Raw genomic sequence first — 18418 nt, 5'->3', positions numbered from 1 at the left:
AAACCCCACCTATTAGGTATTAACTGAAAGATTTTGTTTTTGTTTTCTCAGTCTACTTTGTCACAAAGTCTTTGTGCATTGTGTGTATGTGTTCAGTTTCTCCTGTTTTTTTCATATGGCAAGAGGGGAGAGCAAAATGGGGTAAAACCACAAAATTGGCATAGGAACTTAGGCAAGTATAGGATGTGAATCTACTTAGGAATCTCTTCAGATTGAAGAACAGGAATACTTGTGGCACCTTAGAGACTAACAAATTTATTAGAGCATAAGCTTTCGTGGACTACAGCCCACTTCTTCGGATGCATATAGAATGTTCCATATGTTTGTTAGTCTCTAAGGTGCCACAAGTACTCCTGTTCTTCTTTTTGCGGATACAGACTAACACGGCTGTTACTCTGAAAGCTGTCTTCAGATTGAGTTATTTGATGATGCTTGTAAAGAGTGATGCTCTTGATGAGAGGTGCTATAAAAGCTATTTTTGGGGTGGGGAAAGACATTAGGTAGCTTAAATAAGCTTTGCACACCCTCATTTCCTTGGACAGAGATTTTTATAAGCTAATCTTGAAATGGTGTCTAGTATGTTTTAAACTAAAACTGGTTAGACTAGCAAAACCAATATCCTATAGATGTGGACCCCAATATGGCAAGGTTCTTGAGGATGTGAAGACAATAGGTAAAGTTGCACATGGGTATTTAAGCACCTTATTGAATCAGCACTTTAATGCAATGATTGCATTTCCATTTCAAAAGAGATGAAAAAATACATACAGCAGAAACCTGTATCTGGAACATTTTATTAAATACAACATTACAAAAATCAGTGCAGACTTGTTAGCTCTTGCCAACTTTTTACTATAAGAAGGTTTCTGAAGCTAAGAAGCTCAGTGTTTCTTTAAAGTTATAAGACCTTTGGCCCTGATCCTACACCCACATAAAGCTTTGGGTCTAGCCACGCAGAAATCATTACAGGATCAGAGCCCTAGATTCCTGGGCCATTTTAAATGGCACCTATTCAAATAAAAGACTAATGGTTAAGCTAAACTGTTGCCATTAACTGAGTAGGCATTATGCAAACACTTTTCCCTAAATTAATAGCACTGAGGTATCCTGAAAGTTACTACTGCTAGTAAATGTATAACTCAGCTCTGATTTTACTGCTGAATGGAGTTTACACAGATTTAAGCCTGGATTCTGCCAATACCTATGCATAGACTACGCATGTCCTTAAAGTTAGGCATGTGCATAAGTCTTGGCAAGGTCTTAGTGAGAATCTCATTTAAATACAGGTCCTAACACAAAAAGAATGAATTATTTTAGTATTTAAATTAACATTTAAAACATTTAATTTCAGATTATCCAGTTTCTCTGTCACATGCCTTTACAATTCAACTATATACAGTATACTTTAACATGTACAAAACCTCTTGTTATAATGCAGTAAAGTTATCTACATAAAGTCAGAGGCTTATCTGGCTTGTTAGAATAAAAACAATCATACAAAGTTTTCACATTCATAAGGGACAAAATAACAAAAATATTGATATAACCTGCATATAAAGTTCTTGCTAATGAGTAACATAACTTATACACCAAGTGAAGATGAATGTTTGTCATGAGTGAGCCATAGCTTCTGTGGCTGATATTAAATATGAAGTGTACCTGACTTGGTACTATGGGACTTGTACATGCAGGACAGTGGGCAAACTAGTTAGTCATTAGTATGAAATTTCAAGTCTTAAAATAGCAGCCTACAGTACTGCACAGTATAAGGGCTTGACTGCACAACTAGCTTCTAACAGTTTTACAACCATGATGACTAGGCACAGTTTAAAATGGTTGAGGGCTGAACGTTTCTAAAGTCGTGTTACAAACACATTCCAAAGACATTCTATTACAAGCAGAGACTGATCCTAGAACAGTTTCTGAACCTGATTATAACACTGCCTTCATCCAGGCTAGCTGGTTAAACTGTGTTAGAACGCCACTCAGTAAAAATGCCATTCAGCAACGGAGGTAAAACTGTACAGAGCCATGGTTATAAACAGAAAATGATGTGAAAGTCATAGTGTGTGTGGGGGCGGTGGAGAGGGGCTCCTCAGCGTAAGGGATCAGCAGCACACAGTACCAGACCCAAGGATGGTCCAAAACAAAGCAAGTCAAGGAAAAGAAATGGTAACACCAAGGCACACCTTACAACACACCGAAGATGTGTTCAGATTTTTGGGGAGAGGAGGGAGTTTGAATTAAAAAGATCCATTTAGACCCAAAAGGGAACAGTTGTTAAAAGGTCACAGAGCGACGACCAAATGCCTTTAAAAGTAACACTTGATTCTAGCTGGATTACCATACAAGATATGACTTCATCATTTACCATGACTGCCACCAAAATTTACTAGGACAAAACTAGAATCTAAAACTAAATAGAATAAGTACCTTTTAGTAAGAGAATTGCTTTAGGTGTGACATACAGCTATTATATAAGATTTTTTTCTTTTTTCTTCACAAAAACATCTCTAGACTTCGGTAACAACCCAGTAACAAAACGAAGGAAAGATAGGTACTTTTGCTTTAGCAAACATCACTATTGAAAATTTTCATTTTTAGACTGTGTGTACTGAAAATCCTCTTCTTTCCTGGGACTGTTTTAAATTGCATATTTCCATTTGATGGTGTCCTCTTCAAAAACAGGTTATAACTAAAGAAATGACCACGTCTGGAATCTGGTGACACAGACAGCTGAGTCAAATGAGAAAAAAAAGTTTAAGAGTTTTTCTGCATTTAACTAGTTAAGGAATTAAAACAGTTTACATTTTCAAACAGATTGAGAAATTATTAGTCTTACTGACAAAAATAGGGTTACCAAATTGAAATGTTTACAATCTGGAACATAAATGGAAAAGAGCTTATTAGTACATCTAGCCCATCCCTAAGTAAGTACAGGATTGTTCACTACAAGACCCTGCCTAACATGTATTCTAGATTGCAATATCTAGCTCTGGGACTTCCTGTTTCTCCTGAGAAGCTATTCCAAAGTCCATTAGATCTTGTTAAATAAGATTTTCCTGTTCAGCCTACATTTTCCTCTTTAATTTCATCCCCTCACGTTGATTTTTGCCTCTTGATTCACTCCTCCCAACAAAAAAACCTGCCTCTTACACATGTTAAAGGTGTGTTGCCAGCAAAGATCTCCCCACCATTACCAAATAACAAAATATCTGCAGTTTATACTTTCATTAATCAATCCTTCCAGTCTCTCTGTCCCACCTGTTTCTCTTCTCTAAACTCCCTCCTGTTTATATCTTTTAGGTACTGAGGTGTCCAAAACTGAGCACAGTTCAATATTCAGCTTGAAGTGGACTAAAAACTAGAGAGAGAGAGAGAGTGTGTGTGTGTACTTTGCATTACCACAGCAACAAGGCAGTTTATTTTCTGCTCAAGAGAAAGGGAACTTTTGTTTGACATGCTCATCTAAACCTTACCACGGCTTATATAAAAAAAAAAAAAGGCCTTTTCTTTTAGAGTAACGAACAAGAATGCAGTTTTGCAACATTTATTTCTAAATGTGAAGTTTTCCTTCAAAATGAACTAAATTCCTTTAGCAGAAAACTGATGGAATTTGCAAGGCTCACTAACAACTGCCCCCTAGCACGTAGAAATGCTGACGTGAAATAGAGACTAAATTTAAGGGCAAAGTACAGACACCAGAAAATGTTATTTTCAATTGGTAAGTAATTACCTGATTAAACTAGCTTTAACACTTGAAGTATTTCCAGTGACGTCTCTCTCCGCATACTAACACAAATGGGCTAAATCCTAGTAATATCCTTTGCTCCTGAAACCTCAAACTCTGATGGTAGTTCCATTTCGCTTTAGTTCAAACAGTTTGCTATTGAGTCTTTTGTTGAGAGTAGTTTTTGTTTATTTCTCACCGCCTCTATTCTTTCCCTCTGCTGAATAAGCCTAACCTCTGATTCACTCTGAATACCTGAAATACCAGTTGTGTCCAACTGCCTCCTCCATTCTTCTTCCCTTCCTCCCTCACTGTTCTGTAAGAGCGAGTCGAGTCCGTGTTGCTATCTTTTTATTCATGCCTTCATCACATTAATCCTGTTATATGGTGACTGGACCTCCTCAGTCATCAAAGTGTCATCAATCAATCTTCCGTGTTTGCTACTATCTTAGCATAGAGCCCATACTAATCATGCAACTCAAGTTCCTTAAATAACACATGACCTGAAGTTCTAACTCTCCCGATCTTGCATCACTTTGCACTTGGTGCATACACAGTACTTAGAGCACAAATTCCAAGGAGCATTTGAAAAAGCAAAATTTGGCTGAAGAACTGCCAGGTCCCACTAGAAAGTATGTTAAAACACCAGCAGGGGAGGGGAAATCCTGACAACTGTCTGTACAGCACCCAGGGACATGTAAAAAATGAGACCCGTATCTCTCTAATGTACTTGCCTCAGAACAACTCTTACCTTGGTTTGAATTAGTGCTTTACAGTTACTAATATTGAATCCATCTTCTAAGTCTTCATTTATTTTAACATTTGTCTCCTCCAAACCATCTTTGTTGTCTCCTGAGAAGTTCTAATAAACAAGGAGCATAATTTAAAACACTTCATAATATTAAGTGTCCATCAATGTCAGAAATGTTTTATTCAGGAATGGGCTTTGGCCCTCTGAAAAAAGGTCCCCCTCTCAGAACTAATAAGCCAATAGGCGTTTAACTTTATTTTTCAAAGTTGCAATCTAAACCCCTGGCCTGTAATCAGATCTGTAATGTGTATCCCCTGCCGCCACCTACTTCTCATTGACTTCAGTGCAGTTCTGTGCTGGGGCAAGATTCTGTCCACTTGGATCACACAGCTTGATTGTGGCCTAAAAAGTTGCTTGGAGATTACTCTTACTAGTTTTTTGGGTTAGGCCTTGTGTACATGAGAAAGTTGTTCCATTTTAACTGTACCAGTATCACGAAAGCAGTACCACCCCCTACTAGGGATGCTCTTATATAGTATAATATGAGAAAACCTGCTTGAATACAGAAAAAACCCTCCAGCCACACACTCCTAATTGTCACCTACCACCCTGCAATGGAACCCATACTGGGTCTTATTAAACAACTAAAACCCATACTTGGTGGAGACCACATCCTGAAAGAAATATTGCTTGAACCTCCTCTTCTGGCCTTCGAAGCTCATCTTCAGAAGAAAGCTTCCTGCAGACAAGGACCCACCAACTCAAAACAGCATCCGATCCTGCCATCAGTGGCGGATTAACACACGAGCCCACACCTAGGAGCCCTAGCCATTTTGGGGGCCCCCCACAGGAGCCTGGGTAGAAGTAGGGGGGCAACTGGCACCAGAATGGTGGCACTGCCCCCTGCTTCTCCTCTTCCCCCTGAGGCCCCACCTCCTGGTCAGACCAGAAGCCAGAGCCAGGCAGTGGTAGGAATTGCCGAGGGAGCCTGGGCCACTCCAGGAGTATGAGGCCCAAATGTTCTTTGTGCCCAGGGTCCCAGTAAATCATAATCCGCTTCTGCCTGCCATAACAACAGATGCAAAACCTGCAGATAAATCTCCACTGCTATACTCTTTCCCCCCCCCTCCCCCACAACACACCTTTCAAAGTCCACGGGTACTGCATACCTCATGCATAAGGCTAAGATTTTGTCACGGATATTTTTAGTAAAAATCAGGGACAGGTCATGGGCAATAAAGAAAAATTCACGGAAGCCATGATCCCTGATTTTTACTAAAAATAACCATGACAAAATGGGAAGCCATTGGGTAGCTGCAGGGGCCGGCTAGGAGCCCTAGGGGCCCCCACCACCCATGAGGGCTCAGAGTTGTGGGGGTACCCCTGCCCCCAGTGGTGGCAGGGAGCTGCTGGGGTCCCCTGCTGCCTGCGGCAGCTGGGGGTTGCAAGGATCCCCAGCTGGGATCCCCCTGTCCCCCATGGCAGTGGGGAATTGTGGGGGCCCCTTGCTTCCCATGGCAGCTGGGGACTGTGGGGTACACCTGACCCTCACCCCCCGCCCCTCCCCGCGGCAGTGGAGAGCTGCTGGGTACCCTCGCTGCTGCTGGAGGCTGGGAGCCCCAGCGCCTTGCCACCTACCCCGCAGCTCGCAGCTGCTGCGGGCTGAAGTCACAGAGGTCTTTGGAAGTCAGGGATTCCGTGACAAAATTGTAGCCTTACTCAGGCAGTGCACTAAAGTGCTCCAATAACAACTCTGTGGTTGAAACTAGACAATCATACTCTCGAACACCCTCCGATAAATAAGACAAAACCACTATATCACCCGCGGGCAAACACTTTTCACAAAATCATCACTCCATATCTGATCTCTCAATCCTCATCCTCAAAGGAAATCTGCACAACACCTTCAAAAGACGAGCCTGGCAGTTTAAATTCATAACTTTGCTAGAAATCATAAAGACATGGGAATTATGGCTTATTACAACACCTTGCAGTCCCATAACCCCCATTTTTTGTCCTATGACTGCACAGGTAATAATAAGCCACTTCACTCTGAATGGGCCCAGAGATCAGTGGCGCTCAATCTTTCCAGAGTACTGTACCCTTTTCAGGAGTCTGATTTGTTTTGGGTATCCCAAAGTTTCACCTCACTTAAAATCTACTTGCTAACAAAATCAGACATAAAAATAGAAAAGTATCACAGCACACTATTAGTGAAAAATTGGTTACTTTATAAGATATTATTAAATAAATCAACTCGAATATAAATATTGTACTTACATTTCAGTGTATAGTATATAGAGCAGTATAAACAAGTCATTGTCTGTGTGACATTTTAGTTTGTACTGACTTCACTAGCGTTTTTTATGTAGCCTGTTGTAAAAGTAGGCAAATATCTAGATGAGTTGATGTATCCCCTGGAAGACTACTGTGTCCCCCCGTGGTATATGTACCCCTGGTTGAGAACCATTGTCTTAGATATACGTGTTAACTACTTATGCTAAACAATCTGTTCCACCTTGTATTTAGGTGCGACAGCGAGTACCTTTCCTAGACCTGAAGAAGAGCTCTGTGTAGCTAGAAAGCTTGTCTCTTTCACCAACGGAAGTTGGTCCAATAGAAGTTATTACCTCACCCATCTAGTCTCTCTAATATCAGCATAAAGACATCTTATACCAGTATATTTATTCCTGTACAGAAATAGGGCTAACTGTACCAGTATAAGGTGCTGTGATGGGGTGTACCTATCCCACACCAACCCCAAAAGGGTTAACTGTGCTTTGCAAACTGAGGAAGCCCCGCCCCCCCAACTCTGCTGGGCATGCTCAGCTTGGAGGCAGAGTATAAAAGAAAGCAGCACAACTCAGTCTGGGCATGCTGCTGAAGGGGGAGGATACAGACTGCAGGCTCCAACTGCAGAGCCATGGCACGCAGCGTTCCCGATGGACTCCAGGCTGTCTGATGATCCCAGAGAAGAGATCGTGCCAGCAGGAACTACGCCACCTGAGGACCCCAGAGACCTGGGGGAACCATGGAGCACTACTGAGGGAGAAAGGGTAGGAAGCAGCCCAGGGAACTTAAACTCTTCTCCAGTGAGTGAACCAGGGAACCAGTCAGCATGTTTCGGGAGGATCCCTGCTGACTTGGTGGTGAGCACCCCACCACCACAAGGCCCTGGGCTGGGACTCAGAGGAGCAGGGAGGGCCTGAGTCCTGTTACCCTAGGCGCCATATACCCCGAGTGGTGCCCCATTTCACCAATGGGTCAACAGACCACCTAATTCTACAGAGTGGGGTGACTTTATTGACTGACCATTGGGCCACGCCGCCCTGGGAGGGAGGGCTATGCTCTTGATGCTGGCCACACTACTACATTCATAGTAAGGGACATCAACATAAGAACTAACTGGCTGCGGTACAGCCTTTTCCCTTCTTTTTGACAACACATGATCTGACACCCCGTGATGGGGTGTACCTAGCCTGTGACGGGTGCCTTAATACTGATATTATTGCATTCACACTAAGAGAATAGTAATGCTCTAACTATATCAATTAAAAATAAAATCACCCCTCTAGCCAACATAATTATACCAGTATAACTCCTGTGTAGACCAGGTCTTGCATGACTAACCAGCACTGCAATTTTGTTTGATTAAACTCATGTGAAAGGTTGATCAATCAGGTAACACCAGGAGTTTCAAATAGCTTTCCTGATGGTTGCCTAACAGCAACTATTAATGAAGATATCGTTCCCTCTGAAAAGCAGAGCAAGATTAAATTTGTGCTAACTAAACAAGTGATTATAATAAAAAGCTACCTCCAATTAATCTTTCCAACATAAAAAGACTGAATAGTCACAATTCTGCTTTGAGAGTTTAAAATGTTGCTGTTTTTTAATCTTTGCATTTATTTAAAACATGTTTTCTCTATTTTTAATCCTGAAATGGGTGAAATGATTTGAGTAAAAGCAAACTGAATATTGTGTTCCAACCTGTACAGTTAAGCCAGATATGCAAGCATTCAGAACTTAACTGGACTAACTGATTCCTTGTGAAAAAAATGGAGCAGTCCAATTTCCACTTAAGTCAAGTCAACTGACTTCACTGGGCACTGGATTGAACCCATAATGTCTTGTATAAATTCTGATAACTCCTCCACCTCAAAGTAGGCGAAAAAACCCTACACTTGTGGAACTCTGCCAACTAAATCAGAAATTGATTCCAAACAAAGTGGCATACTGTCATTACAACAGAGACTAAAATACATTCTCTACTTTAAATTGGCAAAGACAGCCAGAATTTGGTCTTTGCATCATTATAATAGTTGTAACATCTCAGCAGAGAAGTCTTAAACTAAGGGCTTGTCTACACATGACAATTCATCTGGAATAAAGTAGGGTGTGAATTAACAACTATTCCTGATTTATTCCATTATTCTGGAATAAGTGTGTCCACACAAAGAATTAATCAGGAATAACTCCCTGTGTAGACAAGCCCTTACATCATCAAAAAGGCCCTAGTTGAAGACATTAGCATTTGCGATCCACCAAAATACACTTCCTAGTGCAGCTGTGTGACTGACGCATGTTTTTTCTGCCTGGATGACTTAAATGAATACAAGTTTAAATCAAACACTTACAGTGGTGTTCTAGCCAAACATATTTTTTAAATTACCTTTTGATTTATATCTATTCCGAGAGCAGATAAGAAGTTTTCCTGGCAGTGGGATTTATTCCAGGGACATCTTAAACCCGTGGTGCTATCGGGGTGCCTAAGAGTTCTCCAGAGGTTTCCAGAGTCAATGCTAGAAAAGAAATGCAACTTGAAATTGTAGTTCATAGAAAATTTCCAAACAAAATCAATGATCTTGAGCCCATACCTCATATAAAGCCATTATCTAACTTTCAATTCTAATGCAACCTCCCTGGAGACAACTGTACAGGGGTACACCCTGAACCACCTACTATGGAAACTGACTCTTAGAATTATTTGTCCAAGTCATCAATCCAACTTGCTAACAAAGATGCATGATATCAATGACGTAAGCAATGGCAAAAAAATTGTGCATGATTTTTTTCATCAAATAAATAGCCATACAGTCAGAGCATGTCTGAGAGTGCTTTATATGCCCACATATCTCCAGAATGAGTAGAAGTAGACAGGAAATATGCATTAGAAAAATCATGATCCAGAGGTGGTGGTGTCCAATTCATGTTCTGGAAAGCAAGCAGGTACAAAGCAGAGCTCTACTTATTTCTCTTCAGAGGCAGCTAACCTACAGTTTGGTTAGTCTGTGTCGCTCAACCCTCTTCCTTATTTCAGCTTTCGGGCTGCACTGAGCCAGCCTGATATTCATGTGGGTTACCTTTCATATTTGGTCTCACCTGGGTAGGTGTGATTTCCTTCTCTGTGATGCTCAAACAGTATTTAAAGCAAAGGCCCAGCTCCAAGGAAACACAGAGGAAAAGAATTAGGCATCTAAATCAGGATGTCAAATTGCAGAAGCCTAACTACTTATTCTATTCAGGTTCTTTTGCCATGCTCATCACCACACTATCTGTGTGCCTTCCAGTAGTGTATTAAGCATTGTGGCTAACATCTGTCATGGGTAGTTTGTCACGTAGAATATCTAGGTTCCTTGTATGTTACATAGCACCATAATATTGGTGTGCCTTCCAAGAATTAAAAATCCTCTTTTTCCTTTCCCAACAGTAAGCTACCTGATCAGCTTGGTGTGCATGTGAGGAGTTTACTGAGGGAAAACTCAATAAAAACATTTATTTTATTGCATGCGTTAATCCTTGGACCTTCACTAATATACAGAACAAATAACCAAGCCTACTTTTTAGTTACAATGTTCTAGATGTATGCAGAAACCAGAACAGCTACTAGTGCAGAAGCAGAAATCCTTCAAAAACAGGTAACAAGTTGATCAGCATTCCAGCAGATTTAACAGCCAAATTACCCATTTAAACTGCTGTTAACTTCATAATCTCCAGGAAGGAAACCAGATGCACCACTGATTAGGGAGAGCATGTAGCTTAACAGGAGGAGCAATAATTACTGGGAGAATTGGGAGGCTGTCAGAAAAGTACCAGTGATTGGGAAAGAAGGACCTGTGTTGCTACTCTTGATGAAAGAGAAACAACACAGACATGCAGGAAAGAGAAGGAATGCTGACAACAGAAAGAATACACTGTCTGTTGGTGTCCAGCATTCCAGGAATTTAGTAATCAGAAGTGCTACCAAAAGCAGTATTAATTCTACAAAAAGAATTAATACCACTGATAAGTGGACCGTTTTGCTTTTCAGGGACTAGAAAAACAACCCCATTTCCTTTCTGAACCCAATAATTTGATCAAATTAATGTCCTGATTAAACAACTGAAATAGCTTATTTTAAATTGAAACAAGTAAGTCCACTCTCCTCCCCCCAATTTCTTCTTTCAGAAAAATTAACAGTATTATTGCCGGGTGTTTGAATGTTTTTTTTAAACATTACCAAAGCTGTCTCTTCGCAAATTCAGGAATCCCAATGTCTTCATTATCTGTGTCAAGAACTTGATCTAAGCTTCTTATGCTCTCTGTGGACTGTGGTACAATGACTTCTGGAAAACTCAACTTAAAAATATCCTCATAGCTGAGATTGGCCTAGAAAAAGCAGAGTTTTATTACACACCTCATAAGGTGGCCAATTGTGCAGTTCACACAGGGCCTGATCCAAAGCTTACTGAAGTCAATTGAAGTTTTTTCCATTGACATTAAGCTTGATGCAAAGCCCATTAGTAGTGGCACACCACCCACTAAAATCTACAAGTGTTTTGCTTGAATAAAGTATCAGGCTCAGAGTATGTGAGCGAGGTAGATACGCATACATCATGTTTATACATTCAATTAAATGAGGTATAGTCACATTATATAAGTAGTCAATAGTTAACTATATGCACACAGTTTACAGGATATCCAATAAAGCTGAAATGAATCTTTGTTTACTTCCTTGTGTGCGCCACATGAAATGGTGTTTTTCTTTAATTGCTGGTGTACAGCCAGAAGAGAGAACTTGTACATTTGTTCCTCCTATGACAATAATGACTGAGGATTTGGAGGATCAGGTCCTTATCTACATGAACGACTTTTACTCATGCAAAGAGTCCCAGTGCAATTAATAGGATTACTTGCAGGGGTGTGGACTGCTCACACGAGTAAGGCTATGCAGAGTCAAGCCCTGTTCTAGAAATGCTCAGTCTATCTGTTCCAAAGTTTTGATTTTGATCTTTTAATTCCATTTTTGCCCCGAATGATAGAATTATTTTAATGATTTTTAAAAAGTTTGTTTGGATTGCAATATTCCTTTAGTGTAGGGTTACCATACGTCCGGTTTTTCCCGGACATGTCGGGCTTTTCGGCAATCAAACCCCCGTCCGGGGGGAATTGCCAAAAAGCCGAACATGTCCGGGAAAAATACCAGCCGGGCACTTCCTCTCCCGCGGCTGCTCTGCTCCTCCCCTGACTCAGACTTCGGCTCTGTTTAAGAGCCAAGCTGCCCGAGCCAGCGCTACCGGCTTCGGGCAGCCCCCTTGCCTCCGGACCCCAGCCGCCAGCCGGGCACTTCCCTTCCCGGGCTCCAGCTGCTCTGCTCCGGCGGCACAGGGTCCGGAGGCAAGGGGGCTGCCCGAAGCCGGTAGCGCTGGCTCAGGCAGCTTGGCTCTTAAACAGAGCCGAAGTCTAAGTCGAGGGAGGAGCAGAGCAGCTGGAGCCGGAGAGGAGAAGCGCCCGGCCGGCGGCTGGGGTCCAGAGGCAAGGAGGCTGCCCGAAGCCGGAGCGCTCGGGCAGCTCGGCTCTTAAACAGAGCCAAAGAGTCAGGGGAGGAGCAGGGCAGCTGGAGCCCGGGAGGGGAAGTGCCTGGCCGGGGGCGCAGGGTCCGGAGGCATAGGGGCTGCCCGAAGCCCGAGCGCTACCGGCTTCACGGTTTGCCGGTAGCGCTCAGGCAGCCCTTTTCGCGTGGCTGGGAGGGAGGAGGGGGAGTTAGGGCGGGGACTTTGGGGAAGGGGCGGAGCCAGGGCCTGTGGAGTGTCTTTTTTTTTATTTTTTTTTTATTTTATTTTTTTTAAATATGGTAACCCATAGCTCAGTGGTTTGAGCACTGGCCTGCTAAACCCAGGGTTGTGAGTTCAAAGCTGGGGGGGGCACCTAGGGATCTGGGGCAAAAATCAGTACTTGGTCCTGCTAGTGAAGGCAGGGGGCTGGACTCAATGACTTTTCGGGGTCCCATCCAGCTCTATGAGATAGGTATATCTCCATATATATTGTCTAAAATGAAAACATGTAAAAAAAAATGCAGTTTTAAGTGTAAGTAAATGCTAGTCCAGGGACTTTTCAAAATATGAACTCTTACTTGACACTATCTATTTAATGTTTTTTAAATTCAAATACACCTCTACCCCAACATAACGCTGTCCTTGGGAGCCAAAAAATCTTACCGTGTTATAGGTGAAACCATGTTATATTGAACTTGCTTTGATCCGCTGGAGCATGCAGTCCCCCCTCCCCCCAAATTCGTGTTATTTCGGGTCACGTTATATCGGGGTAGAGGTGTAGTTTAAATCTACAGCTGGTTCGCTACCAAATTATAACCTTCTCCAAGCTGGTCTAATTTGGGACTAAACTATTTAGTTGTGTCCTTTTAAACCACCTCTGTGTGCGGAAGGTAGGGCAGAGGACCATCTTGTATCATTCTTTACTGCATTCCATGATGGGGTGTGAAGGAGTTGGCATCTTAGCCACAGTTTTGTAGGATACTGAATAGTGACCCCTTGGAAACCAGGAATGTAAACTCTGGCAGCTTTTTTTTTTTTTCTACATTATTTTACAGCTATAGAGCAGGAGATTAGTCTTGGTCAGACAGGACGTGCTCAGTCCCTTTCAGTGGAGCTGGTGAAAGGCTTATGTACGGGATGAGCCCCTAGAAAGTCTCAAGGAATGGTGTTGAGTCCTAGGTTCCCCACAGACTCCTGATACTGTCAGAAGGGAGATTTATTCCTAACGTATAGACCCAGATGAGCTAACTTTCCTGAAGGGTTATTGTTGGGGTGTCCAAACCATCTATATAGACACACATGTAGCTGGGGAAATTGTTCATGCTGTTGTGCCTATGTAACAGCATGCTGTTTTAAGGCTATGGCTGACCACGTGTCATGTGACAAAGCCCCTCCTGTAAGAGGGAACCTGCTCAGTCAGAGGAGAGAGTGGGTCAGGAAAGACTGGGGAGGGGCTGTGTATCAATCAGATGGATGGGCTGGTAGGGGACAGCTGCAGGGATTAGATGCCTTACAGGGGAGAGGCTTTAGGAAAGGCCAGGCAGCAGGTCCTGACTTTCATGAAGGAATGATAGTCTGTGAAAGGTGTGTTGAGTTGATACTGAACTCTTTTTGTTAAAGAAAATGTTAAAATGATGTCACTGTTGGGAGCTTTCTTCAGCGTACTGGCCAGTGGGCTGGCCCACCAGTCAACCATATAATCAGATAAAGGTAAGTTAGTACAAACACATTTATTTATCATTTTCCTGGATGCTCTCTATGTATAGTCTTATCTGCTTAGTTAGAAATAATGTAACACTCAACTCCAGCCTATTTTCCCTCATCTTGTGGCTTTGTCATAATTATAACGAATGTCTAATGCACGTCAGAGTTCAGATCCGTTACTTTGTTAAGGCTAGGTACAGAGGAATTGCCATATCAGACTAGGCCAGTGGCTCTCGAACTTTTGTACTAGTGACCCCTTTCACATAGCAAGTCTCTCAGTGCGACCCCCCCCCCTTCTATAAAAATGTGTTTTTTAATTTATATTTAACACCATTATAAATGCTGGAGGAAAAGCCGAGTTTGGGGTGCAGGCTGACAGTGGTCTTTCTAGTCAGTATCCTGTCTGACAGTGGCCAATAGGAGATGTTTCAGAAGAAGGTATAAAATGTCATAACTGACAATTAGGTAACAACATGGGGGGAGGGGCAGGCAGGAAGTCTCTTCATAGGCCCAGGAAACTGCTGTTTGACTTGTATCCTGAGGCCTAAGGGCTCTGTCTCAAACTATTACTATTTGTCACTGCTGCCAACAATAATGTGCTAGGTATGTTCCATGCACAAGATGTAGTCACTGCCCCAAAGAGCTTACAATTGTAGGGGGAAGTGAGGGATAAATTACATTGTTTTCATATACATTATATATTCAAGGGGAATTCTCAATAGCCCCTCACTGTCTCTCTGCCCTGAAACTGAACACACAACTCAAAGTGATGTGTGCCATTCAACTATGAGGTATCAGATACATCTCTTTGCTTTGGTTAAGCATACAGATTAAAGTAGGATGTTGGTAGCAGAAGAGATTTAAATGTCTCTTTTAGAGAGAAATCCAATGACTTGGTATGGTCTGTTTTGGCCAGGAGTAACTAGTAATGTGTATTTCTCTCTCCATATGCTCCCCTCTCTTCTGTCCCACCACACCCAGTCTTCTTGTCCCAATTTTCAAAACCATCCACAATTTAGAGCCTCCCTCTCTATAATCCCAGTGTTTTATCACAAGGCAACTCCCACCTTTCTCTGCCAGTGATTCCAGCCTCAATCACCACTTCTCCCACAAGTACCTTTGTGCTTTCTCCCAAGCTACCTCTTGCTCCTGGGTAAAATGCCCAGTCAAAGTCCATGAAGTCACCACCCCACTCAATCCCTTCTCGAAACTCACTTCTGGCATAGCACATTCAGAAAACTACCATCTGATAACACGTAGGTAGGTGGTGAGTTGTAATCACTGATATAATTGGCTAAGAATTATGCATACCACTAATCTCTGCTTTTAAATATATAAAATGTTTGTAACCCTGTCCTCTCCCACATATTCTAGCTGTTGTCTTTTAGATAAGTCCCTCCCCCAAAGCATGTACAGTAGCTTACTTTATGTTGACATGATGTCTAGCACAACACAATCTGATTATGGCCTCTAAGCATTATAGCAATAAAAATATTAAATACTAATCTTCAGTATTTCATGAAAAAGAATCACATTTCATAATCTTCAACTTTGCATTCAATTACATTATCCTCCCTCCTAAAAGTGTATCCTCCCAAAGTGCAGTTTGCAGAAAGTGCTTTCTAGTACCCCAAAGAAACTGTAGCACAACAATTAAACTTTTAGCAGAGTCTCTGACTTGCTAGCAATACATACCTTATCCTGCGAACTAGTACTAGCTTCCCTCCCATTGTGTACAGATGGGTTGGAGCAGTGATGCCCATGAGAAGTGTTGCAATGTTCTCCATGTAACTCCACGTCAGTTTTAGAAGTTTTTGTTTCTGCTGAATTCACCAAAACTTCAGGAGTGTGACTGATGCTCTCAGACTTGACTAAGGATTCACTGAAACTTTCAAAATCACCCCAGGAACTGTTAGATTCTGATGTACAATGAATGCTCTCAGAAAACCCTTCACAATTTCTTCCTCTACCATTCCCCCAGGGGATGCTCTGATGCAGCATTTCAAGTTCCACTGTATCTTCCTTAGTTCTGCTTTCATTTATGTTACATTCATCAATTCCCTCATTATTCTGACTGAGAGACATACCACTCACTTTGGTGGTAAGATCTTTCAAAGAAATCCAGCTTAATGCTTCTATGGTGGTAGGACTTTCCACCAATTGCTGGTCCTGCATTTCTGTGTTACTGCAATAATATGGGATCACTAGTAAATCTTTTATAAGGTAGAAAACAGAAAATGTAGTTCAGATGCTTAAATTCTAATGTTTCCAAAGCAGAATAAAGATCTTCATTTTGTCTTAAATAGTCTGTAATAATGATGCTAAAGAACAGTATGTCCTTCACTCTCTCCCCCAGTCATCAACATTGTGTGTGTTATTCAGTCTGACTCTCGTTCCACCGTGGATTTCAATCTGCAAAGGAAGGATTGTAAATAAAGACATCTGTGATAATGCCTGTGTAAAGCTAAGAAAAGAGAACCGATAAAGCAAGAAAAAATGTTCATGTTTAAACAAATACATTACAGTATTATACTGTTAAAAACAGAAACTTAGAGACATCAATTTAAAAATGATCCATCTGAGATTTGTTTATTTCACATTTGATAATACTTTGTACCTAGTCAGTTTCACCCTGTCCCCTGGAGTCTGTTTTGCCTTTTGTATCTGTCCTTCCTAGAGCAATAGTTTGAAAAATATATATATATTTTTAAAGGGGTGTGCATGTGAGGGACAGGATTGTAAAATTATAAACATTGGCAGTAGGACACTACGGGAGGTACAGTATCTTTAGTTTTTTTTTTAATTGCTTAGAGGTCACACTGACTTCTAAAGGAGTGCAAGGTTGAATTTCTCAGCTTGGATATTAATGTATGAAAGCTCTGCTTTAATTTTAAAATGTTTAAAACATGCAAATTCAAACTCTACAGTGAAATAATAATTGAAAGATCACCAGAAGACTTTGTGGGTGCTCAGTCCATGCTAGTCTTGATATTAAAGCTTACTCAGAAACTTGACAGTGAGAATAGGTAATAGTGATCCACAAAAATTGATAGTATCAGTATTGACAAAAAACATAAGCTGTCTTGCATGCTCTGTGGTAGTGTGGCAACAAGTTTGGTCAGGTATATTTCAAGTGATACTCAAAATGCAGGGAAATAAGCTGTGTCGTGAAATTCACGACTGTAGTGTGTGTAAGGCTTTTCTGCTAGTCCCTTTTCTCCTTAGCTGCCTGTCCGTGGTTTTGTGCACGAGAGCACATTATTAGCACTCTGTCCAATGCATCAGACTCCTGCTCACCAGCAGGAATAACCCACTGACCCGCCTCTCTACCTCCGGCAGAAAGTGCCCTATAAAGGGCTGCTCGCTCAGGCCTGCGCCCTCCTTTATTCCCCGTGTGTTCAAGGGCAGGGGGGAACCCAGAACCGTGTCACTGCGCCCGACTCCACGCCTGTCTGTGCCTCAGTTTCCCCACCTGTCCCGCGGAGGCGATGGGACGTGGGCCCGGGCTGGGTGACGGTCGGGACGCGCCTTGGGAGCTGGCGGGCGGGTCCGGGTCCGCTGAGGCCGCTGAGGTCCGCTTAGCGCCGCTGAGGCCGGATCGGGTCGGCTCGGGGCTCCCACGGCGCAGCGGCCCCTTGTCGCGGCCGGGCCCCCCCATGGGCCATCGGGTCCCTCCCCCGCCCGCGCTGCCCAACCCGAGAGCGCGCCGGCGCCGGCGCCGGGGGACGGACCCCCAGGAGCGATGGATGCCGGTTGCTGGCCCCGCCCCGCAAGGAGCTCAGGGGCTGAGGGGAGCGGGTCGGACGCCGCCTGTCACCGCCGGGCCGCCGCGGGGGGAGGGGCAGCCTTACCCGCATCGCCGGGCCCGGCCAATGACCGCCGCTGCCTCGGCCACCGCGACTGAGGGCCGAGTGAGTCCCGGCGCGAGCCAGCACCGGCCGGCCTGGGGGCGGGGCCGAGGGGCGGGGTCGGAGGGCGCGGAGCAGAGGCTGGGGGGGAAGCACAGCCCGGGAGTGAGGTCACTGCCAGGGGGTGGCACCTACCGTCGCTAGGGGCGTGGCTACGCTGCGGGGGCGGGGCCTAGCTGGCTGGAGCGGAGGCTGAGCTCTGCCTCCCTGTGGAATTACTAGATCAAAGCTGGCGCTTAGTCCCACAGGCTCTTAGGCAGGCCCAGCTCAGCCAGCCCTACAGTGCCTACCTCTGCCCTAGACCTGGGCCTGGCCCAGGCCTGCCCCTGGCACCACCTTACTACCCAGGCAGGGGACAAGATTTGCCAGCACTGCTGCCCCGACCAGCTCCTAACAAACAGGTGGGAAAGGCTCACAGGGACACAAGGGGCAGTCCCTCTCCCACATCTAGGCTGCTTGTATCATGTGCTGGGCCAGGTGCCACCACCCTCCTCTCTCCTCTGGCCATGGC

The 18418-nt window shown here is 43.4% G+C and overlaps 1 protein-coding gene across 4 annotated transcripts; it reads right to left on the bottom strand.

The window, feature by feature from the left end:
- Positions 1-776: 776 nt before the first annotated feature.
- On the bottom strand, positions 777-18029 carry CLBA1 (clathrin binding box of aftiphilin containing 1). Of its 4 annotated transcripts, none has more exons than XM_008168222.4 (6): positions 17851-18029; positions 15695-16411; positions 10981-11129; positions 9154-9283; positions 4482-4592; positions 777-2736 (listed from the first exon to the last, which is right to left on the bottom strand). In XM_008168222.4, the coding sequence occupies exons 2-6, from the start codon at positions 16172-16174 to the stop codon at positions 2569-2571; spliced, it is 1038 nt and encodes a 345-aa protein (XP_008166444.1). In that variant the 5' UTR covers positions 16175-16411; positions 17851-18029; the 3' UTR covers positions 777-2568. The 4 variants fall into 4 exon arrangements, with proteins under 4 accessions (XP_008166444.1, XP_023960937.1, XP_065449813.1 ...); XM_024105169.3 differs by lacking the exon at positions 17851-18029 and adding an exon at positions 17472-17662; XM_065593741.1 differs by lacking the exon at positions 17851-18029 and adding an exon at positions 16617-16667.
- Positions 18030-18418: the final 389 nt, after the last annotated feature.

This window comes from Chrysemys picta, chromosome 4 (genome assembly GCF_011386835.1).
Source record: "Chrysemys picta bellii isolate R12L10 chromosome 4, ASM1138683v2, whole genome shotgun sequence".
NCBI classification, from domain to species: Eukaryota; Metazoa; Chordata; order Testudines; family Emydidae; genus Chrysemys; species Chrysemys picta.
This window is presented reverse-complemented; position numbering and strand designations above follow the sequence as displayed.